The 21,494-nt window shown below is 33.2% G+C and overlaps 1 protein-coding gene and 1 long non-coding RNA gene across 4 annotated transcripts in view; both read right to left on the bottom strand.

Moving 5' to 3' along the window:
* Positions 1-21,276, bottom strand: part of LOC100800529 (probable leucine-rich repeat receptor-like serine/threonine-protein kinase At3g14840) — a 41,997-nt gene extending 20,721 nt beyond the window's left edge. For 2 of the 3 annotated variants that reach the window (XR_005886474.1, XR_003266798.2), the window contains exons 1-15: positions 21,104-21,276; positions 20,808-20,964; positions 18,932-19,003; positions 18,463-18,531; positions 18,146-18,217; positions 17,985-18,056; positions 17,785-17,856; positions 17,280-17,516; positions 17,125-17,196; positions 16,912-16,983; positions 16,458-16,529; positions 15,771-15,833; positions 13,694-13,762; positions 13,549-13,584; positions 13,378-13,415 (exon numbers count right to left, since the gene is read on the bottom strand). Coding sequence is in view for 1 of the 3 variants with exons in the window: in XM_014774684.3 (XP_014630170.1) it covers positions 13,378-13,415; positions 13,549-13,584; positions 13,694-13,762; positions 15,771-15,833; positions 16,458-16,529; positions 16,912-16,983; positions 17,125-17,196; positions 17,280-17,516; positions 17,785-17,856; positions 17,985-18,056; positions 18,146-18,217; positions 18,463-18,531; positions 18,932-19,003; positions 20,808-20,964; positions 21,104-21,197 (1,267 nt within the window). In the remaining 2 variants the exon portion in view is untranslated. The remainder of the gene's footprint in view (positions 1-13,377; positions 13,416-13,548; positions 13,585-13,693; positions 13,763-15,770; positions 15,834-16,457; positions 16,530-16,911; positions 16,984-17,124; positions 17,197-17,279; positions 17,517-17,784; positions 17,857-17,984; positions 18,057-18,145; positions 18,218-18,462; positions 18,532-18,931; positions 19,004-20,807; positions 20,965-21,103) is intronic. The other variant, XM_014774684.3, reaches the window with a different exon arrangement.
* Positions 6,781-8,014, bottom strand: LOC102666047 (uncharacterized). The gene is made up of 2 exons (XR_412839.4): positions 7,268-8,014; positions 6,781-7,170 (listed from the first exon to the last, which is right to left on the bottom strand). It is a non-coding gene; the product is annotated as an uncharacterized lncRNA (long non-coding RNA).
* Positions 21,277-21,494: the final 218 nt, after the last annotated feature.

The raw sequence follows: 21,494 nt of genomic DNA, 5'->3' as shown, positions 1-21,494 counted from the left end.
ATAACAAATTAATAAATTTAACTACTTTAATTAGTTTTGATGAATTAATCAATTATTTTATATATATATATATAGGACCAGAGGTAGTAGTGTCTAGGAAATTTCAAAGCTTACTATAATCTAAGGAAATAATCTCCAGTCCACTCAATCTGTCAATAACATATAAATATAGATGATATACAAAGCCTATGTAACACCACATTCTCCTGAATAAGAAACTTTTCATTTTCCAAATTCTCTCTAAAAGGTCTTGTTCTTTCTCTCTCTCTCTCTATATATATATATATATATTTAAAAATTTATAAATGTCCACCTCTAAATCTTAATATATATATATATATAAGTGAAGATCTTCCCTAAAAAAAATTATTAATATTAACTTTTCTATTTGATCTTCTTTTCTTGTCTCCATCCATTGTTGAAATATTCACACTAATCATCAGTTTCTTTGTAACAGAATATTCACACACACAGAAAAATCTACTATTCACTTACTGTACTTTACAGTGACTCCCTTATATAGGAAAGTTTATAATTGTCACCAGCAGTCTCTAACACAAGTAATTGACTGAATTACAACTTAACACCCCCCCCCCCCCCTAATTTAGATTAGTTCACAGTAAGAAGTGGAATCTTGTCTCTGCATACTTTCACCTTCTTCACCTTCCATGTGCAATAGGATACTTAGCCAAGTCAATTGTTGACTCATTGTCAATCAACATTCTCATTAGTTTAGTTTTCAGGTTTAGCTCCTCCAATAAAGTTTCCAGCCACAAAGCTGGACAAGCTACCATAGATGTAACTATATATTTCACTTCACATGAAGATCAGGCTACCACACTTTGCTACTTTGAGTATTGAGAGGTTAGTGCTCTGCCAAACATAAAATCATACAATGTTGTGCTCTTCTACTCAAACATCTTTGCCTTTAAACACCTTTTATCATTAGGAAACAATATGCCAAAATCCAATCTTCCTTTGATATACCTCAAAATTCTTTTGGCTACCAAGATGGGAGGTTTCCTCCACTTCTCTATAATTTTTCTTATCAGGCCAACACTGTTGGCCAGGTAAGGTACAGTGATGCATAGGTATCCTACAATCTGTTTATATAGTGTAGCATCAACCAATTGTTTACTCCCTTCCTTTTCCAAATTGAGACCAGGAGTGAAAGAGGGAATCATTTGTTTCTTGAACAGTTCTTTTAAAAAAAATTATATCGGATTTTTGAGTCATAGGAGATTTTATGATTTATGACTTGGAGGATTTTTAAGAATAGAAAGGAATAACTACATTGGGTTCATTTCAGCTGGAGTGTGGTTGGATTGCAATTAGTCATGTTGAATCTCTTCAGGACAACAGTCGCATACTTCTTCTGATGTGTGAAAATTCCCTTCCTAGTGGTAGGAAACTCTATTCCAAGAAAGTATGATAACACCCCCAAATCTGACATTTCAAATTCTTTGATCATCCTCTTCATTAACTCAACTATTTCTACTTCATTGCTATCAGTCACTAATCATCCAAATATAGACACAGTCAATGGATGCAAAGTTGTTGAGTTTCTAACGTAAAGACCATGTTCAGCAATGCATTTTACAAAATTTTGTTGCATGAGAAATTATGTATTCTCTTGTTCCAAGTTTGAGGGGCATGTTTCACGCCATATAAAGCCTTCCTAGCTTGTACACTTTGTCATCTTGTTCTATCGCTTCAAATCCAGGTGGTTGACTTACATAAACTTCTTTTTCTAAGGGCCCATTTAAAAAGGCTGACTTCACATTTAATTGGTAAAGTGACCACCCCCTATAGGTAGTAGCTGCAGTCACATGTTTGATTGTTTCAATCCTTGCAACTGAAGCAAAAACTTCATAATAATCCAAGCCAAGTTATTGCAAGAACCCCTTTGCCACTAATCTGGCCTTGTATTTAGCCACTTCTCTAGTAAGCTTCCCTTTGATCTTGTAAACCCACCTTATAGTTATGGGTCTCTTTTGATGAAGCAAACAGACTAATTTCCAAGTTTGATTTTCCTAAATTGACTTCTACTCTTCTTCCATTGTAGCCACCCAATTGGAGACTTGTAGAGCTTGCTCAAAACTCACAAGCTCTGTCTCAGAGAACAAAGCAACTTTTACTAAGTCTCCTTCTACAGTAATTGTTGCATGAGGAAACATTTCAAAATCGTCATTCAACATTTGTGGCATATGCCTTTCCATTTGAGACTTTCCAGGATGGTTTCTAGTTGATACTGAACTTTCTCTATCTTGATCATCTTCAAGGTTCATAGCCACAGTCCTTTCAATGCTACTAGCAGCATTTATTTCCCAGTTTCAGCTCCTTGTTTCATCCACCATGCATCTCTACTAATGACAACCTTTCTCCTTCTTGGATCATATAACTTGTAAGCACATATTGGATGATATCCAATTAGCACCATATGTTCAACGCGATCTTCCTTCAAGCCTGCTCAGGTACATGCTTAAAGCATAAGTAGCCAGATATTCAAAAATGACTCACATCAGATTTGTTCCCTGACCAAGCTTCTTCAGGTGGGGTTTCCTTTTGCCTCCTTATTGGACTTCTTTTCAAGATATAGGAAGCAATAGATACTGCCTCACCCCAAAAATAATGAGACATTTCCTTTCTTTTCATCATGCTTTTGGCCATATTCAGAATTCTTCTATTTCTCCTTTCACCAACACCATTATGTTCAGGTGTGTAATGATATGTCACCTCATAAACTATTCCTTCTTCGCCATAAAATTTTTGAAATTTATGTGTGTTGTATTCACCCCCTCTATTTGTTCTAAACATCTTGATCACTTTCCTAATTTGTTTTTCAAATATATAGTGTAACATCCCAATTTTTCGTAAATAAATTTAAAAAGCTTTTTAGTAAAAATAAATAAATAAATATAGAACAAATAATAGGCTGAGTACCCTAGGTATAAATAGCTATGATAAGTCAGGTGCCTCCTCTTGGCCTCATTTTCATTTTTCCCCTTCTCCTCTCAAAACTCTTTCTTTTTCCCGCAGCCCACCAAACCTATCTAAGAAAAATGACGATCTCTGACTCATTCACCGTTGGATCGTCGTGAAATTTGAGCACCACGTTCGCAACCAAATTCCGAAAATTCTCACCGTTGGGAATTTCGTTATCATGTCTAAGCTAAGAGAAGTACCCCTTGCATTGTAGTCTTTTCCTTTCCCGTAGAAACCCAGAGCTGTCTCGATAAAACTGCGATCCCGGTTTCGTTAACCGTTGGATTGTCGTGAAAGTTTTATATGTTGTGCGAAATTCAATTGCGCACACCTTCACCGTTGGGATTTGCGAAATAATATTCCTGGAGGGAGAAAAAGGAATCGCACAAAGACAGTACAAATGGAGGCTTCAATCTCTTCTCATTCTCTCTAACATTTGGGAACCCTATCAGAGCAATCAGAGGAAGAAATTGAGGAATCCTAGGAACTTACTAGAGATGCCGCTATCGCTTTCGGAAGACACGTGAGCCCGCTTAGAGTTAAGGGATGAGTTATTCACAATTGAGGATTAGTGAGAACATGTGTAGGGATCCTTAGAGTATCAATTGGAATAGGTTCTGGGTGTTTCCGTCATTTTTATTCTATCCTTATAGTTATAATTGTGAATTATATATGTTTGACAAACCAATTGTTGTGAAATTGATATGCTATTGTGTTAAGCGTGAACCCTATAAATCGAGCATTTTTCTAATTAACATGAATTGATGAAATAAAGTAAGGAGAAATTTAGAGTGAGACATTGATTTTGTATTTTCTCTTTTTCTTGTTTTTAGGGTTTTTTATATATAATTTAAAAATTAATATCATAATTGAAATTGACCAAAGTGTTCACATAATTATTTAGAATTTGTGCATTGAAAGCTTAATTTGAAATTTGTGATTCAATATGATGTATGCTAGTTTATATATATAGAAGTAGTTATTTATATTAATAATTTATGTAAATAATATTGTAGAGTGTTATAGTATGATTCCAAAAATTATTAAGTGTTGAAGTTTGAGAATATTATGATTAAATTTGATGAACATGTGTATGTTGTACCTTATGAATATCATTAGGAATGTTATGAGATGGTTGACGTGATGTTATAAGATGTTAAAGTATGGGCATGATATTCGATTGTGAATAAGTGGATGTGTTTAACACTTAATGTGACAATAATTATATTGTGAGCTATGAATTATACAATAACCCGACCAGTGTTATCTTGAGAAAAGCGTTGATGCGCAGTGTTTAAGAGAAAAGTGTAAGTTCCTAGTTAGGAACCAGTGCTAAATTGTAGCACAATGTGTTAAACGTGTTTGAAACATGAGTGTGAGGTCGTGGTATTATGTAATTCATGAGCAGTGTTTATAAATGGAATATGTGATGAATTGTGGAATAACATGTTGCTTTGAGATTATAATATTGTTATTGAGATTGAGTATAAGTGTAAAGTTAAACATGTGTTAATTTGTGAGATACGTGTAAACATGTGATGGTGGATTGTGACACTATGAGATGTGAAATTGTGAATGAGTTTTAGTTGTGGATAAGTGTGTAGTTAACACTTGATGTGAAATTACTTGTGTTGTAAGCTATGAATTGTACAATAACCCGACTAGTGTTATCTTGAGAAAAGCGTTGATGCGCAGTATTAAAGAGAAAATGTAGGTTTCCTATTTAGGAACTAGTGTTAAATCGTAGCGCAATTGTGTTGAACGTGTTTAAAACACGAGTGTAAGGTCATGGGTATTGCATAATTCATGAGCAGTATCTGCATGCAAAAATTATTTTAGGGGTTAGACCTGAATCAAGAGGAAGAGGCCCTGACGGACTTTTTGGAGTGTAGGCCTTGGGGGTCACTGGGTTTGAGTGCTCCTTTAAGCCTATGCTGATCTCATATGGTTGGAGCATTCTCGCAAAACATCGTGACCCTGATTGGTCTCCCTATGATCTTACTTAGTGAGAGTGACCTGACAAACTCATTGTGTGGTGTGTCTTGTTATGTACTCCTAAGTGCCCCAGGGTGGTTTTTCACTGATATGGTACCACATTGCATATAGGTTTGAGTCTTAGCATAACTGTTGCATACGCTTGCTAATTGTTTATTATGAAATTGATGTGTTATTATGTCTTGATCGGAGTGTGTGATTCTTGTGTAATGTGATTGATGATTAAAAGGTGAATTTCGAATGACAAAGTGGTGGAATTATGTGAGTTATATTTAAGTAAGTTTTATTTTATTTATATGATATGTATATCTAGTTATCTTGCTTCTCTATTAGTTAGGAATGTGATAACTCACTCCCTGTGTGTTGTCTGTGTTTGGATCCTGTGATGATCTTGAACTTTGTGTTTGAGGGAGCAAATGACTAGGTGAATTATTTTAAGGAACTTTGTGCTGAAGGACGTCGAGACACAACGCTCTGATAGGATGTGGCATTGGGGTATAGGATTTTGTATTAATTGTATGAAGTCTTAGACGGTCTTGTTTGAGCCGATGACTTTACTATTTATTAGGACAAGTTTGAATATGATATAGAAGAAAGTGATTGTGAACCTTTTATCCCTTTGAAAGGCTTGTATTTAAAAATGTTTTAAAAAATACTTTTAATTAATATTTGAATTTTTATTCCTTGTTTGTATATATGTGAAGGGTAGAGGGTGTCACATATAGCCTTTCTCAAATATATAGCTTCCCAAGACTAAGCAGATTGTTCTTCGTGTTGGGAACATAGAGCACATTATTGATGAAGGATCATTGTCCATCTCTTCTTTGAACCACCACCTTGTCAATACCTTCTGTAGTTATGATAATATTGTGACTAATTGATCTTGCTCTTAACCTTTTCATCAAGATTCACAAACCACTTTCTTTGGCCAGTCTTGTGATTGGAATAACACGTGTCCAAGTACCAAAGATTAGAATTATCGCCTTCTAAATTAGTAGTTGTCATTAGCATTACATTATCGGAATCAGAACCCTCATCATGTGCTGATTGAGCTTCATCTTCCTTTCTTGGCAATTTCTTTCCCTAGCATTGATTAGCAAAATGTCCCCACTTCTGACAATTATAACATTGGATGCCTTCACCAGAATTTTAATTTTCACTTGTTCTTCCATTTTCATTTTCCTTTCTTGTTCTTGACACCATCACCGGTATTTCATCTGTTTGTCTGAGCTTTCAAGGCTTGCTCTAAAGATCTTAGTGAGCTTCTTTCATTAAGTCTCAACTCTTGTGCCTCAAGTATCCCTTGCATCTCTTCCACCTTCATCCCGCCAAGATTTGTATCTTGTTAAATTGCAACCACTATGTGATCAAACCTTGGACTTAATAAGATTCTCAAAATCTCGTCAATGATCGTCAAATCTTCCAACTTCTCACCACAAGTCTTCATTTGATTTGTAAGGGTCAACATCTAAGTAAAACACTCAACCACCACATTCTTGATCATTCATCTATAGAAGCTCATTGCCTTCACAGGGCCGTTAATAAAAACCTTCTTTAATTTGTAAGCACCCATATTGGACTTATCAAGAATGTCCCATGTTATCTGCATCTACATATTAATAAATAATGAACAATGTGTTACCATATTTCTTGTTTGAATCATGATAAGTTTCCCTTTGCCCATCAATGGGTTTCTACCCCGTTCTTGAACACCATCTTACACAATTTTTGTGACATTGTTGAAATGAAAGATGACTCTGATTTGGAGACACCACCTATTGTAGTTGTTACCATTGAGGATGGATAAAGAAGCAGGGAAATTTTCATTGTGAGAAATCATCTTTGGGAAGAAACTTCTGGTTCCAGGAAACGAACAAAGCTCTACACACCAATTTGTTGAAACACTCATCCTCCACATGGTTTCCTTTTAACAAAGAAAATAACAGATGCAAAATTCTATTATTCACTTACTGCACTTTACAGTGACTCCCTTATATAGGAAAGTCTATAACTATCACTAACAGCCTCTAATACAACTAACTACTGAATTACAACTTAACATCCACTGTCACTGCTCCGCCAGTTTTGTCACCTCTTGTAATTGTTTTCTCTCTTGAAAAGCAGTTATCTCCATTTTGGGGACATAATTTTTGTACCACCATGACAATCTCTATCTCCATCTTTGACAACCTTGAACCAACAAAATGAAGAACATGATGACAAAGATTGATTTGATGTTCTGATGATGCCATTGTATATTGAAATAGAATAGAACTAGAGAACTCACCAAAAAAAAATAGAACTAGAGTGGAACAAAACTATTATAGCTTTGTCTTTCGTTTTTCTTTCATTGCTTGATTGTGTGTGAGATGAATTGATATAGGTTAGATTATCCTCATATATAGACTTATCCTAGCACCCTTCTGATAAAATGAACTTAGTAAATAACTTGGATTAATTCTGGATTTGAAACAAGTTTCCATATTTTTAAGTCTTAAAGTGATGAACAAATTAATCGATTATCTCAAAGTGCCTGTTTTGAGAATTTATCACAGTTTCACAAATAATTGATTAGTTACTTGTGATAATCGATAATTTCAGTCTGGAAGAATTTAAGACACCTTCGCAATTAATCGCTTATCCCATGATATAATCGACTATTATCTTCAAATTGATAACCAAAAGGGGTCAAGAACAAAATAATAGATTAACTCTGTTTCTCCTTTATTCAAGTCTCTTCACATAACTCTTCTATTCAATTTGTGATGATCTCACCTTTTGAGAGTGTGAGAGCTAGGAGAGTATTTTTTGAAGATTCATAACCAAGTTTCAAGAACTCGCAACTTGAAAGGGATGGTGGATCAAATCAAATTGGTATAGGGTAGTCTTTATGTGTGATAAAAAGTGTTGAAATTGCTACAAATTTCTAGAATATTCTTAAATATAATATGTATGAATATGGTAGAACAATCTAGAACTATAGTGTATATGAATATGGAAGAACAATCTAGAACTATAATGTGTATGAATATGGTAGAACAATCTAGGACTATAAGTGTATGTATAAGATAGAAGAATCTAGAACTATCATGATACTAATTTATCATGAAAACTCTAGAAAGACCTAAAGTAATGTAGAAACATTCACCACCATTGAGAGGTTGGTGACTTGAGCCTATAAATAGGCAATTGGTATGTTGTAATTGATCAATCCAAGAAATCAATGACATAGCCTTCTTTCTAAAACAATTCTCTAAAACTATCAACTATCATCTAATCAACTGCCAACAGTGGTATCAGAGCTACGTTCGGTCATACATTAGGCGTAGTTATATTACCTACCTACCATTCCAAAATTCTCCCAACTACTTCAAAAATTTCCTTTGTACTATTAACTCACTCTAATAATATTTTTTCTAAGCTATGGATAACACTACTCAATCGTCAACTATTTCTGTCCCTATCTTCAATGGTGAAAATTATGATTTCTGGCGTGTTAAAATGGAAACATATTTTTCATCTCAAGATTTATGGGACATAGTAGAAGAAGGCTTCACCATTCCCGCGGATACTTCAGCTCTTAATGCATCTCAAGAAAAAGAGTTGAAGAAAAATAAACAAAAAAATTCAAAGGCGTTGTTCACCTTGCAACAAGCGGTGACTGATCCAATTTTCCCAAGAATTATGGGAGCTAAGACTGCCAAAGAAGCGTGGAACACATTGCAGGAGGAGTTTCAAGGAAGTGTTAAGGTACGTGCCGTTAAAATTCAATCTCTAAGAAGAGATTTTGAACTATTGAAGATGAAGGAGTCTGAGACAGTTAAAGATTACTATTCTAAAGTTAAAGAAATAGTTAATCAAATGAGAGCTTTTGGGGAAGATATTCTTGACAAGAAAATTGTTGAGAAAATTCTAATTACTATGCCCCAAAAGTTTGACCCAATCGTGACAACGATTGAGGAAACCAAATATCTGTCCACTCTATCAGAGACAGAACTTATGGGCTCTCTTGAAGCATATGAGCAAAGACTATATAGGCATAAAGAAGTTACAATTGAAAATGCCTTCCAGTCAAAGTTTAAATTTCAGCCCCAAAACAAAGAAAATAGAGGAAAGAAAAATTATGGAGAAACCTCCAAAAGAAGAGAAGGCTCTAGGAATTTCCTTAAGAACAAAATAGATAAAAATCCTTCATGCAATATATGCAAAAGGCAAGGCCACGCAGAGAAAAATTGTTGGTTCCGTAATATGCCACAATGCAACCATTGCAAGAAGTTCGAGCACGTAGAGAAAAATTGTTGCAACAAAAATAGGCATCAAGCTAATATCGCAGAGGAGCATGATCAAGAACAATGTACGTTCTACGCCACTCAAGACTCAATAAAAGAAAAGGGAGGAAGCTGGTACTTGGATAGTGGATGTAGCAATCACATGGCCAAGGATGAGACTATTTTCAAAAGTATTGATGAGTCTGTCAAAGTCAAAGTTCGACTGGGAAATGGAAGTGTGGTTGAATCAAAAGGCAAAGGCACTTTCATGGTGGAGACAGATAAAGGTACGCGACTCATCCATGATGTCTTACTAGTTCCCAGCCAAAAAGAAAATCTTCTAAGCATTGGTCAAATGATGGAGAGAGGCTACACACTTCACGTTGAAGGGGGTGTATGCAAAATCTTAGACAACAAAAATAAAAGGTCTGAGATAGCCCAAGTAAAGATGAATAAGAGCAATAGAAGCTTCCCTCTAAATTTAAAATATGCAACAAACATTGTCATGAAGGTACAAGTTGATGATTCATGGCTATGGCATCGAAGATTTGGCCACTTCAACTCACATGCCTTGAAGTTGTTACATGAGAAGAACATGATGAGAGATCTTCCAAGCATAAAGGAGAACAATGAAGTGTGTGAAGGATGTCTTCTTGGTAAGCAACACCGATTTCCTTTCTCAACAAGTGGAGCATGGAGAGCGAAAGATCTATTGGAGCTGATACATACGGACGTTTGTGGACCAATGAGGACGCTATCACATGGGAACAACAGGTACTTCATACTCTTCATTGATGACTTCTCTAGAATGACATGGGTATATTTTTTAAAAGAAAAATCAGAAGTCTTTGGAGTATTCAAAAAGTTCAAGGCCCTTGTTGAAAATCAAAGTAGAAAACGGATAAAAGTACTAAGAAGTGATCGCGGCAAAGAGTACACCTCTCGCGAGTTTGAAAGATTTTGTGAGGATGAAGGCATTGAGCGGCAACTTACAGTCGCATATTCTCCTCAACAAAATGGAATGTCCGAGAGAAAGAATCGCACAGTTATGGAGATGGCTAGATCGATGCTCAAGGAAAAGGGACTACCTAACACATTCTGGGCTGAAGCAGTCTACACTGCTGTTTACATACTCAACAGATGTCCAACTAAGTCTGTAAAAGACAAGACTCCAATTGAAGCTTGGAACGGGAAGAAGCCATCAGCAAAGCACCTAAGGGTCTTTGGATCTATATGCTACATTCATATTCCAGACATGAAGAGGCACAAGCTTGAAGGCAAGACTATACGAGGTATCTTCCTTGGGTATAGCAATATCTCTAAGGGCTACCGTGTCTACAACTTCCAAACTAAGAAACTCGTCATCAGTCGAGATGTTGAAGTTGATGAATATGCTTCATGGAATTGGGATGAAGAAAAAGTGGAGAAGAACGTTCTTATACCCGCTCAACTACCTCAAGAAGAAGATGAGGAAGAAGACCCAGGTGAACCACTTTCACCTCCATCACAACAACAAGATCAAGAACTATCATCACCAGAGTTTACTCCAAGACGAATAAGATCTTTGGTGGACATATATGAAACCTGTAACTTGGCCATACTTGAACCTGGAAGCTTTGAAGAAGCATCAAAGCAGGAAGTATGGGTCAAGGCAATGGAAGAAGAGATACAGATGATCGAGAAAAATAACACATGGGAGTTAGTAAATCGTCCCCATGGAAAAGATATCATTGGGGTTAAGTGGGTCTATAAGACAAAGCTCAACCCTGATGGCACCATACAAAAACACAAGGCGAGGCTAGTAGCTAAGGGTTACTCACAGCAACCCGGAATTGACTACAATGAGACATTTGCACCAGTAGCTCGTCTTGATACCATAAGAGCCCTAATAGCTCTTGCGTCACAAAAAGGATGGAGTATCCATCAACTAGATGTCAAACCCGCCTTCCTTAACGGCGTACTTGAAGAAGAGATCTATGTGGAGCAGCCACAAGGATTCGTGTCTGAAGGCAAAGAAAACAAAGTGTTAAGACTAAGAAAAACACTCTACGATTTGATGCAAGCACCTCGAGCATGGTATAACAGAATCGATCAGTATTTCATGGATCGAGGATTCAGGAGGAGCAAGAGTGAGCCTACACTTTACATCAAGTCTCAAGCTACAAGGTCTGACATAATGTATGCTACAAGTCTTCTATCAAGATTCATGCAAAGCCCAAGTCAAATACACTTTGGAGCAGGAAAAAAAATTTTGAGGTATCTACAAGGAACAAAAGAGTTCAGTATATGGTATACTACCGAAACCAACTCAAAATTACTTGGCTACACCGACAGTGATTGGGCAGGTTCAGCAGATGACATGAAGAGTACCTCTGGCTATGCTTTCTCACTAGGATCGGGAATGTTCTCTTGGGCGTCGAAGAAGCAAGCTACAGTAGCACAATCAACAGCAGAAGCAGAGTACGTGGCAGCTGCTGAAGCAACGAGTCAAGCTATATGGCTTCGTAGGATACTTGAAGACATGGGAGAAAAACAAGATGAGCCTACTAAAATCAACTGCGACAACAAATCAGCAATTGCAATGGCGAAGAATCCAGTTCATCACAACAGAACAAAACACATAGCAATCAAGTATCACTTTATCAGAGAAGCTAAAGCAGCTAAAGAGATCAAACTCGACTACTGCAGAACAGAAGATCAAATTGCAGACATATTCACGAAGGCTTTGTCGAGACCAAGATTTGAAGAATTACGAGCTATGCTCGGAGTCACAGAAATTTGCATCAAGGAGGAGTGTTGAAATTGCTACAAATTTCTAGAATATTCTTAAGTATAATATGTATGAATATGGTAGAACAATCTAGAACTATAGTGTATATGAATATGGAAGAACAATCTAGAACTATAATGTGTATGAATATGGTAGAACAATCTAGAACTATAAGTGTATGTATAAGATAGAAGAATCTAGAACTATCATGATACTAATCTATCATGAAAACTCTAGAAAAACCTAAAGTAATGTAGAAACATTCACCACCATTGAGAGGTTGGTGACTTGAGCCTATAAATAGGCAATTGGTATGTTGTAATTGATCAATCCAAGAAATCAATGACATAGCCTTCTTTCTAAAACAATTCTCTAAAATTATCAACTATCAACTATCATCTAATCAACTACCAACAAAAAGATAAGAACTAAAATTTTCATATCTTCACTATCCAAGTGAAATCTTTCCTAATTTTTTTCATTGTTAATTGTATCTGGAGAAGGGTTCTCGAGAATTGGGTAATGTAGTAGGTTCTACACTGCGTAAGGGTATTGTTGTAGGTTTCAATATTGTTTGTAAGTTTGTATGTAATCATAGTGTTTGATTAATGTAAATCCAAACTCAGGTTATTTGATCATAGGCTGTTATTAAACCAGTATAAAAATCATTGTGCAATTCTTTCTCTCTCTCCTTAAAATTCTTTCTATTGAGTTTGGTTTTTTAACATGCTTTAGTTAACTGTAATTGTTAAAGATTAAGCTGATATGAAACTGAACCCAAGAACTAAAGGAAATTTCAAAAGCATCACTTACTCATCATTGATTCAAAATATTTTTTTATACATGGATCTATCCAAAGCAAGCTTTTATTTATTAAAAAGTCTGAAAAAAAATTTCAAAATGTTTTTGAAAAATTAAAGAGGATTTTTTTTATAATATTTTGAACACACCTATTCACCCCTCCCTCCAGGAGTGTAGCCATTTTATCCAACACAAAACACCATTGTCCACTGTCACTGGAAAATTTTCAATAACCTTTCCTGGCTGGAATCATCACAAAAGACTAACTTAAGGCATCAAGGCTCAAGCTTAGTTATTTAGGATGATATCACATTTCTTCGGTTTTATAACACCATTGTAACTTAATAGTGAGGTTTAGTATCCTACTCCTACAACAACTTTTTTTCTTATATAAAAAGTTTGGCAATCTAGTGTAACGAGAGATATCCCTTTGTTATTGTATCTCTAAGTTCAAAAAAAAAAAAAAAAAGAAGGTATAAATACATTAAAAACCAACCATTTCAAATGTCAAAATAATAACTAATAGTCTATAGTGAAAACCAAGATAAATCAACTTACTTTTACACGGAATGTTTGACAAACATGAAACATTTCCTCTGAAAAAATAAAATAAAGTTACAAAGGAAGAATGGAGTGAGGTAGGGGTGATAAATCAGCACACATTATAACCTGTATAAACTTGTTAATATTTAGTATAAAAAAATATAGAATTAAGAACATTAAACTTACAAGCTGTTTCCATTAGAAAATGAAGCAAACAAGTTCCTGAGGCATATGGTAAATGGTCAAGGCTTAGATAGCTTCTTAAAACTACAAAATTAAAAAGAAAGATAAATAAAGAAAAATAAAAGTATGAAACTGCAAGGAGTCTTACACAGTTTCCTGTCGACACTGTAGCTCCTCTATGTTGTTGCCGATGCTAAGATTGTTATAAGAGAGATCTCTGTATAAGGTTCATAAAATGTGTGATTTAGAAACTAAGATCACACAAGATGTTGACTTCATGGACTTGATTAAGAATTCTAAAAGTCTTAATAGGAGATTCCATCAAAGGGAAAATCAAAATGGTCCGCTATGAGCTACTTATCAACTATTGAATTGAGCATAGAGCATACAACTATAACGAAGTACGGAAAAAAATTCCAGCAACAAAATATCAAAAAATTTATGAGTAGCTAAAAGAAGAAAATATTATGACAGCAATTGCTTAGTAACATTTTTTTTAATAAAATTAACATGCATCACTTCCTTAGGAAAGCATACAGGAACCAAAATCAGACTCAACAAAAATGGAATTCTATTGGTGATCTTATTAATAATCATTAATGGCAATAGGGAAGAACAGCCTTAATTGAGATGTGAGGTTTATAAAACCTTAGCTATCCTTTGTGGTGTGGTTCTCCCAAGATTCTTATCAATTGGTATCGTGAGCAATGCAGGTGGACACTAAGGCTATAGTGTGTGGTGGGCTATCAGGAGCCAATTAGGTATGGGATTCTATTGTAGGGTTTATAAGACCTTACACTCTCCAACTACAATGGCTAAGTTTTGCGGTGTGGTTCTCCCAAAGTTCTTACCAACTGATCAAGGCAAAGAGTATCTTTCCCTCAACAATGGCTACAGCCAACATATGAAGTCAAATATTTGTTAGCACAGATTGGATGAGACTAAAAGTACAAACATGCTACAGATCTATAGGCCTCACACAGCTCTTTCTTCTTACATGTCATATATTTTTACATTGTCAAGTACTACTTGTGGAATAATCAGATTGGAGTTTTGGCAAAGACAAAACTTATATGTCGTTTGATAGATGCTTTTAGGGATGTTTTACCTTAATAACTCACGCAATTAAACTCAACATTAAATGTTGACATGGATTTCCAAGATAAAACTCCAATTTTGATAGAGAAGACCAAAAGTACCTAACAACATAAGCTAAGTTTTGTTCTTTTGGAAAACATTGGATTAGTTCCTCAGTTTGGAGCAGTTTCTTTTGGTGAAGTTCAAAGGTTTTGGTAAGAATAAGGACGGTTAAGCCTGATGTCAAAGTGAAGCTGATTTAGCTCTTTTATGTATATCGATGGAGCAGAATGCTCAAGTGAGATTCTTTAGATCCATTATATGATAAGACTCTAAAGTCACGTCTTCCTCTTGTGGAAATATCTCTTTCTGATAACAAGATAGATTTGCAAGATTCTTTAGCTTTTTGTTTTCTTTGTTTCTCTCTATTTGAGAGAGTGGAAGATATTGGTAAATTCTTAGTAAAGCCGACATCTTATCCTCCTCATTGGTTGAACTAAATTTCTATACACTCTAATATTATTTCTTCTATAGCAAAATAACTAAAAAACTTTTAATAACTAATAGAATAGTGAAAAAACAACACAATGACTTTTTTCTTCTAGTTTATATTCAACATTACCATAGTTGCTCTGGATCATTTGTTCCCCGAATGATTCAGTTTATCTATAAAAAAAATGTTATTGCCTACATCATGCTAAAAGAAACAAAAGCAGAGTATAGCATGTAATATTATCCAAGACCTTTTTTCTTCATATTCAAAATTTTGTTTTTGTCATATGGATTTTATAGTACAATGAGGCAAGGGAGAAATAGCGTTACTGTCAAAATACAAAAAAGAAAGACAATGATACAAGCTTGAATTTTCTTTTCTATAAAATCTATCCAAATGTACTCAGATTATTTGTCTCTAATATATGGGAGTGTTTTCTATTTTTACTTTTTTGTTTAATGAAAAGATCAAAGGATTCTTATCTCTTCCTAAGGACGAAGTTAGAATTTTTCTGCATATTTTGCACTAAAAGCACTATGCCAAAGTTATGCACAAAAGGAACAAATAATTAGTGCAAGGGCACCATTTTATCAGTCAAAATACTTGAATTACTAAATTAATAAATCATATAGGTAGCATCTGAAAGGTAACTCACACATAGTGAGGTTTATCTATCAACCGAGGCAGCGATCCAGTGAGATGATTCCCTTCTAAAAAACTAGCAAAGCAAATATCAAGTCAATTAATATAACTCAAATTATTGATAGAAAAATGACAAATAGACTAGTGAACTATATTCAAAATTATGTGGACTGTCTTTAAGGATTTATCTAGTTTACCTCACCAATATTAGTTTCAATTCAGTGACCAACATAAATGAATGACAAAAATTCCAGTCACCGATATCTTTTTCTGCTTTGCTACTCCTTAATTCCACTTATTGCTTTTCCTATCAATTTTTCTTTATTTTCTATTGCTTTTTTCCTCAAAAAATAGAAACATAATTATCTGATGGAGAAAATTTTCTTTCAAAGGGTTAAATACATTGTTCTGAACATTCAAGCAAAGTCAAATGAGGGGTGTATGTGTCCATTCCAAATAAAAAGACTACAGAAACACCGATATGTTTAAGTCTTTAGTTGAACAAACATATTGGCGAACAGTTAGCAAATTCATGCCATGATACTGTATGTCTATCCAAAATAACCCAGTTAGAGCTTTTACCATTTCAAACTAAAACTGAAGAAAGCTTAATGAAATAGAATAGCACTTCCTAGCTACTCAGAAATGTATGAGATTATTTTGGTGCAAAAATAAAGAAAAATTATGGAAAATTTCTTACAACATATCCAAGTGCCGAAGATCACCAAAAATGCTTGGAATTGGTCCAGTTAATTTGTTGTAGCTAACATCTCTAGAAAAGAAATTACGGTCAGAATATGTTCTTTTCTAATGGGAAAATTAAATTAAAGGAACATTAAACATAGCTCCTATAATGTAGTGCATACAACAATTATGTTTTAAGTTCTTCACCAAATCAGTGAGAGTAAACTGCAAGACTTTTACAAGCTTCTAAATATTGAAAAAAAAAAAACCTAAGTTCCACATTGGCTAGAAATAGTGCCAAGATAGAGTATGTAAGTAGAGGGCAACCCTCACCCAGTGAGCTAGTTTTTGGGGTTGAGTTAGGCTCAAACCCACATTTTAACTCTAAATATACTAAAATATGACAATAAAAATTGAGATTTATCATCTTAAAAAGAACATAAAGGAAAAGAAAATATATCACCACTTACAATACTTCCAAATTAGTCAATTTTCCAAGATTCTCTGGCAAGGATCCAATAATGTTGCAACTCCTCAATATTCTGGCAACCAATCATACAATATGCAAAGTGATAGCAACAACACATAAGCATATCTTTATTTTCATTCCCTGAAACACTTTCTTATCAAGACAATAACTTGAATAGTAAAAATAATAATCATAATCAAATCATCTGACTCACAGTGTTACCAAGTTTGTCATATTATTAAGTTGTGGAAACCATGAATCAGATCCATTCAAGTCAGTGACCCTCCTGCATATCATATTTTAATCAATTATACAATAAAAAGCATGTTAATGCTTAAATCTTGGTTCATTAGAGAGCATCATACTTACAAGTCAGTAAGATTTCTCAGAATTGAAATTCCAGAAGGAATTGGCCCACTCAAACCACTCCCTTGCATAACACTAAAAATATGTTTTGGATAAGGCGACATTACGTTAAAAAAATTAAAACAACTAAAGTTCATTAAAGAAAAGGAGAAAAAAGTATAATCACACAGTATCTCAAGATTTATCCAGCTCTGTATAAAATTGGGTATTGCTCCAGAGAATTGATTGTCGCCAATTCTACTGCATTGTAGGAGGATAAACCACAAATAGAAGTTAAATACCTTAGAGATATAAAACCAAACATAATCTTTCAACTAACTTCCTAATCTTTTAGGACAGTTGATTCTTGACATGGCATCAAAACCTCCATAATCAAACGGTTAAGAGTTAGATCCTTGTCTCCCCAACTCTTCAAAATAAAGTTAATTTCATCATAAGATAGAGTAGGCCTAAGCATTCTCAATGTCAAATACAATACAATCTAACATATTAAATGCACAAAGCTTACAGTTCCTTCAATGTTGTGAGCCTAGCCAATGTTGCAGGTAACTCTCCAGTGAAATTGTTGGAGGTTAGATGCCTAAAGGAACAACAAGTAATGAATGGAAGGCATAGAATATGCACCAAATGATCAATAAACTTAGCTTCAGAAATCAATATCGATCAACCAAATTCAAAGTCATACAGAGACTACTGAAAAGGGCTTACAGTTTTTCAATCTGGGTAAGATTCCCAAGCTCTAGAGGAAGACTTCCAGATAACTGATTGAACTCCAATACTCTATTCATTTTAAATTCAGATCCTCTAAACTCTCACAAAAAGAAAAACTAGAAAGGGAAAAACTTTAATATACAAAACCAGAAACTTACAAAGCTTTGAGAGTGGTGATGTTTCCAAGCTCCTTTGGGATTGGACCAGTTAGACGGTTTCCAAGAAAGGAACTTACAAAAGGGAAATTGTACAATTAGATTCCCCGTTGTTTTAGGAAATAAGGACAAGATAACAAATTAAAAAAAAAAATTATGAGACATTAAAAAAAAGAGAAAAACGAAAACCCGTTGTCTTTAATTCTTTTTTTTTTTTTTTTTATTGTACCATTGTCTTTAATTCTATCCTCAAGAGAATCCTGATCAAATAAGGAGGAAAATTAAGAGTGAAAGCAAAGGAACAAAGCATGATATATTACATGTTGACGAGATTTAAGGTTCCCAATTGCTTAGGAATTGTACCATTAAGGTAGTTCCGAGTGAAGTCACTACAATAAATTAGAGACAAAGAATTAATAAATCAAATAATAGAAGGTATATATATATCAAGATAAATTGTCTTTTTAGTCCGAAAATATTTTTAAATTTATATTTTTAGTTCTTAAATTTTTTATTTCTGTTTTCATTCTTTTAATTTTTTTTCATCTTTCTTTTAGTCATTTAATTTTTTCGTCCTTATTTTTAATTCTTTTAGAAACTAAAAGTTAGGACGGAAAAATTGTTAAAAGACTAAAAATAGGATGAAATAACAAGTTAAAAGATTAAAAATAAAGAAAAAAATTTAAGAACTAAAAATTATAATTTTATTAATTTTAATAACTAAAAGATAATAAATCGTGTATATTATAACAGTCAAATTGTAAGTTACGAATGTTACACCATACATACATTTGTTGGAGATAGGGTAATCTGACCAGATCCGCTGAGATAATACCCGAAAGATTTTGTTCTTTTAAAATGCTGCAGCCATTAAAAATCATGAAGTTGTTAATGCATAATGAAGAAATGAAAATATTATATATATATATATATATATATATATATATATATATATATATATATAGTGTGTGTGAGTGAGTGAGAGATGAATAAACTTTAACTATTTACAAATATATTAATTTTTTATAATTTTAATATTGAGCAGTGTCATTAACGATTATATTACTACTTTTACTCATTTTTTAAAATTATTAGCTTTAAAATATATTTCTGGACAACAATAATTAGAAAATGAAGGATTGTGAGTTGTCCTTAAAACATGAATAAGTGTGTAACCACTAAGAATCAAAAGGGTTATATTGGCATTATGTTTAGAGTGTGTTAATTAAAAAGTCGTGCAATGACTATTTTTGGATCATTACTTTAATATAAAGTATTTATTGGTTTTGTGATGAATAATTTCTATCGAAAAATTAGATTAGTTATCTTTAATAAAAAATTCCCTCTCAATTATGTTTTTTTAATACTAAGACTTGAATTTGAAATCTTTCTTATAAATATTGAGTCTATTACATCTTTGATCAACTACGGTCACTTTTCAATCGAATCATCAAGATCAAGGATGGGAAGTTAAGCCATTAAATATATCTGAAAATAAAATAAGTTTTCAATTATATCCTAACATAATTACACATCCAACTAATTTCATTAATAACTAATTAAATGCTTAGCCTAAATTATTATCTCACATTCTCTCTCTTCCACGTCATTATTAATATTCACTTATTATTCTATTATCCCCATCAATGGATATGGACCAAGAGCAACCTTTAATCTCAATATTTCTATTCCCTAATAATAAAGTGATGAGAATAGTATAAAAGATAAAATTGGAAAATCATTATTAATAGGTTAGTTGATAACTTATAAATAAGACCAAGTATTTCTTCTAGAATGTGACCGATATATAGGACCGGAGGGAGTACCAATTATGTCCTTATTAAATATTAATAGTCATTAACTTGTTATGAGTGATATGAAAATATTAAAGTCCAAAAATATTACCATCACTATCAATTAAAAACTTAAATACTTAGAATATTTAATAAGAATCATTAATGGAAAAATATTAAATGATTCATAGGAATTTTAAAATGCCTTATAAAAAGGACTATCAATTCCTTTTAAACTATGTCTTATAATAAAAAAACATAGTAAAAGAGTAATTAATGGGACAGTGAACTTTTCAAACAACATATAAATAAAAATAATTTGTTTTCCAAAAATCTAATAATTAAAAAGGAATGGAGGTAGTAATAAGTTTCATGCAAATTTCACTTAATAATCTATTTGTATCCACTATTATTAAATTCATCATTAAAAATTACTCACATGCATTTGTAAAATAAAAATAATTGTCTCACAATAAATATCATGTTAATTTTTCAATACAATATTAATTACGTTTTTGACTAATACTTCAAATAAGTGTCACTTCAGTTTTTTAATGTAACACTACTTCTAATCTTATATATAAGAAACAAATATTTAATTCATCAAAACCAATAAAAATAATAAAATTAATTAATATGTTATAAAAAAAATTTCAAGACTATCCATTATATTAATAATTTAAAAAGTGACTATTTTTTAAAGGATAATTATTCCATCAATAAATATATCTTCTTTTATTGATAGCTTAATAAATACACTCACTCGAAAAAATGATTGTAATTATTAATATATCTCACAATTAATTAAGGATAAAACATAAATTTGACAATAAAGTAGTCCTATAAATAAAGAGAGAGAGAGAGAGACGTACATGCTTACAACATGGCAAGTGTGATTAACAAATGAACAATTGCATGTGACAACATTTTTTTCGGAAGAATTCCAATTACTCTTTCCAGTACATGGATCTACGCTGTAGTTCCAATTTTTCTTCCCAATTGTGTGTGCTATGTCTCTCAGAGCTTGCACTATCACACGCACATAAATATAAATGTTTATATCAATAAACTCTATCAAATAAAAATAACCAAACCCCATCACGAATCAAAGCAAGAATAGAATAAAATGACTAAGATCTATCTACGCATGTACATGTGCATTACGTACCTTCGTCTTCTGGCAAAGTGGCTCCAAAAGCTAAGGAAGCAAAGCAAAAAGGAAGAAGGAAAAGAAGAGGAAATCCAGAGAAGACACCCATCATTATTGTCGGTGATCGGAAATGAATGGCATCGTACCACTAGCTTAACTATGTCTTCGGGTTTTGTAATAATAGGAAGATTTTTGAACACACAAAACAACAAATGGAAGTCGTCGACAGTAAAAAGACACATTAATTTTATATATCTATATATATATATATATATATATATATATATATATATATAAAATAAAATAAAGACTATTTCTTACAATAAAGTTTTGTATAATTCACCAATTTTGTTTTTTGTATTTTACGATAGGTTATACACTTGCCCACAAGTTCTCCTTCCATTAGACA

Source organism: Glycine max, chromosome 1, assembly GCF_000004515.6.
Source record: "Glycine max cultivar Williams 82 chromosome 1, Glycine_max_v4.0, whole genome shotgun sequence".
NCBI classification, from domain to species: domain Eukaryota; kingdom Viridiplantae; phylum Streptophyta; class Magnoliopsida; order Fabales; family Fabaceae; genus Glycine; species Glycine max.
The sequence above is the reverse complement of the archived record's forward strand: the minus strand, read 5'-3'. Positions and strand labels throughout refer to the sequence as shown.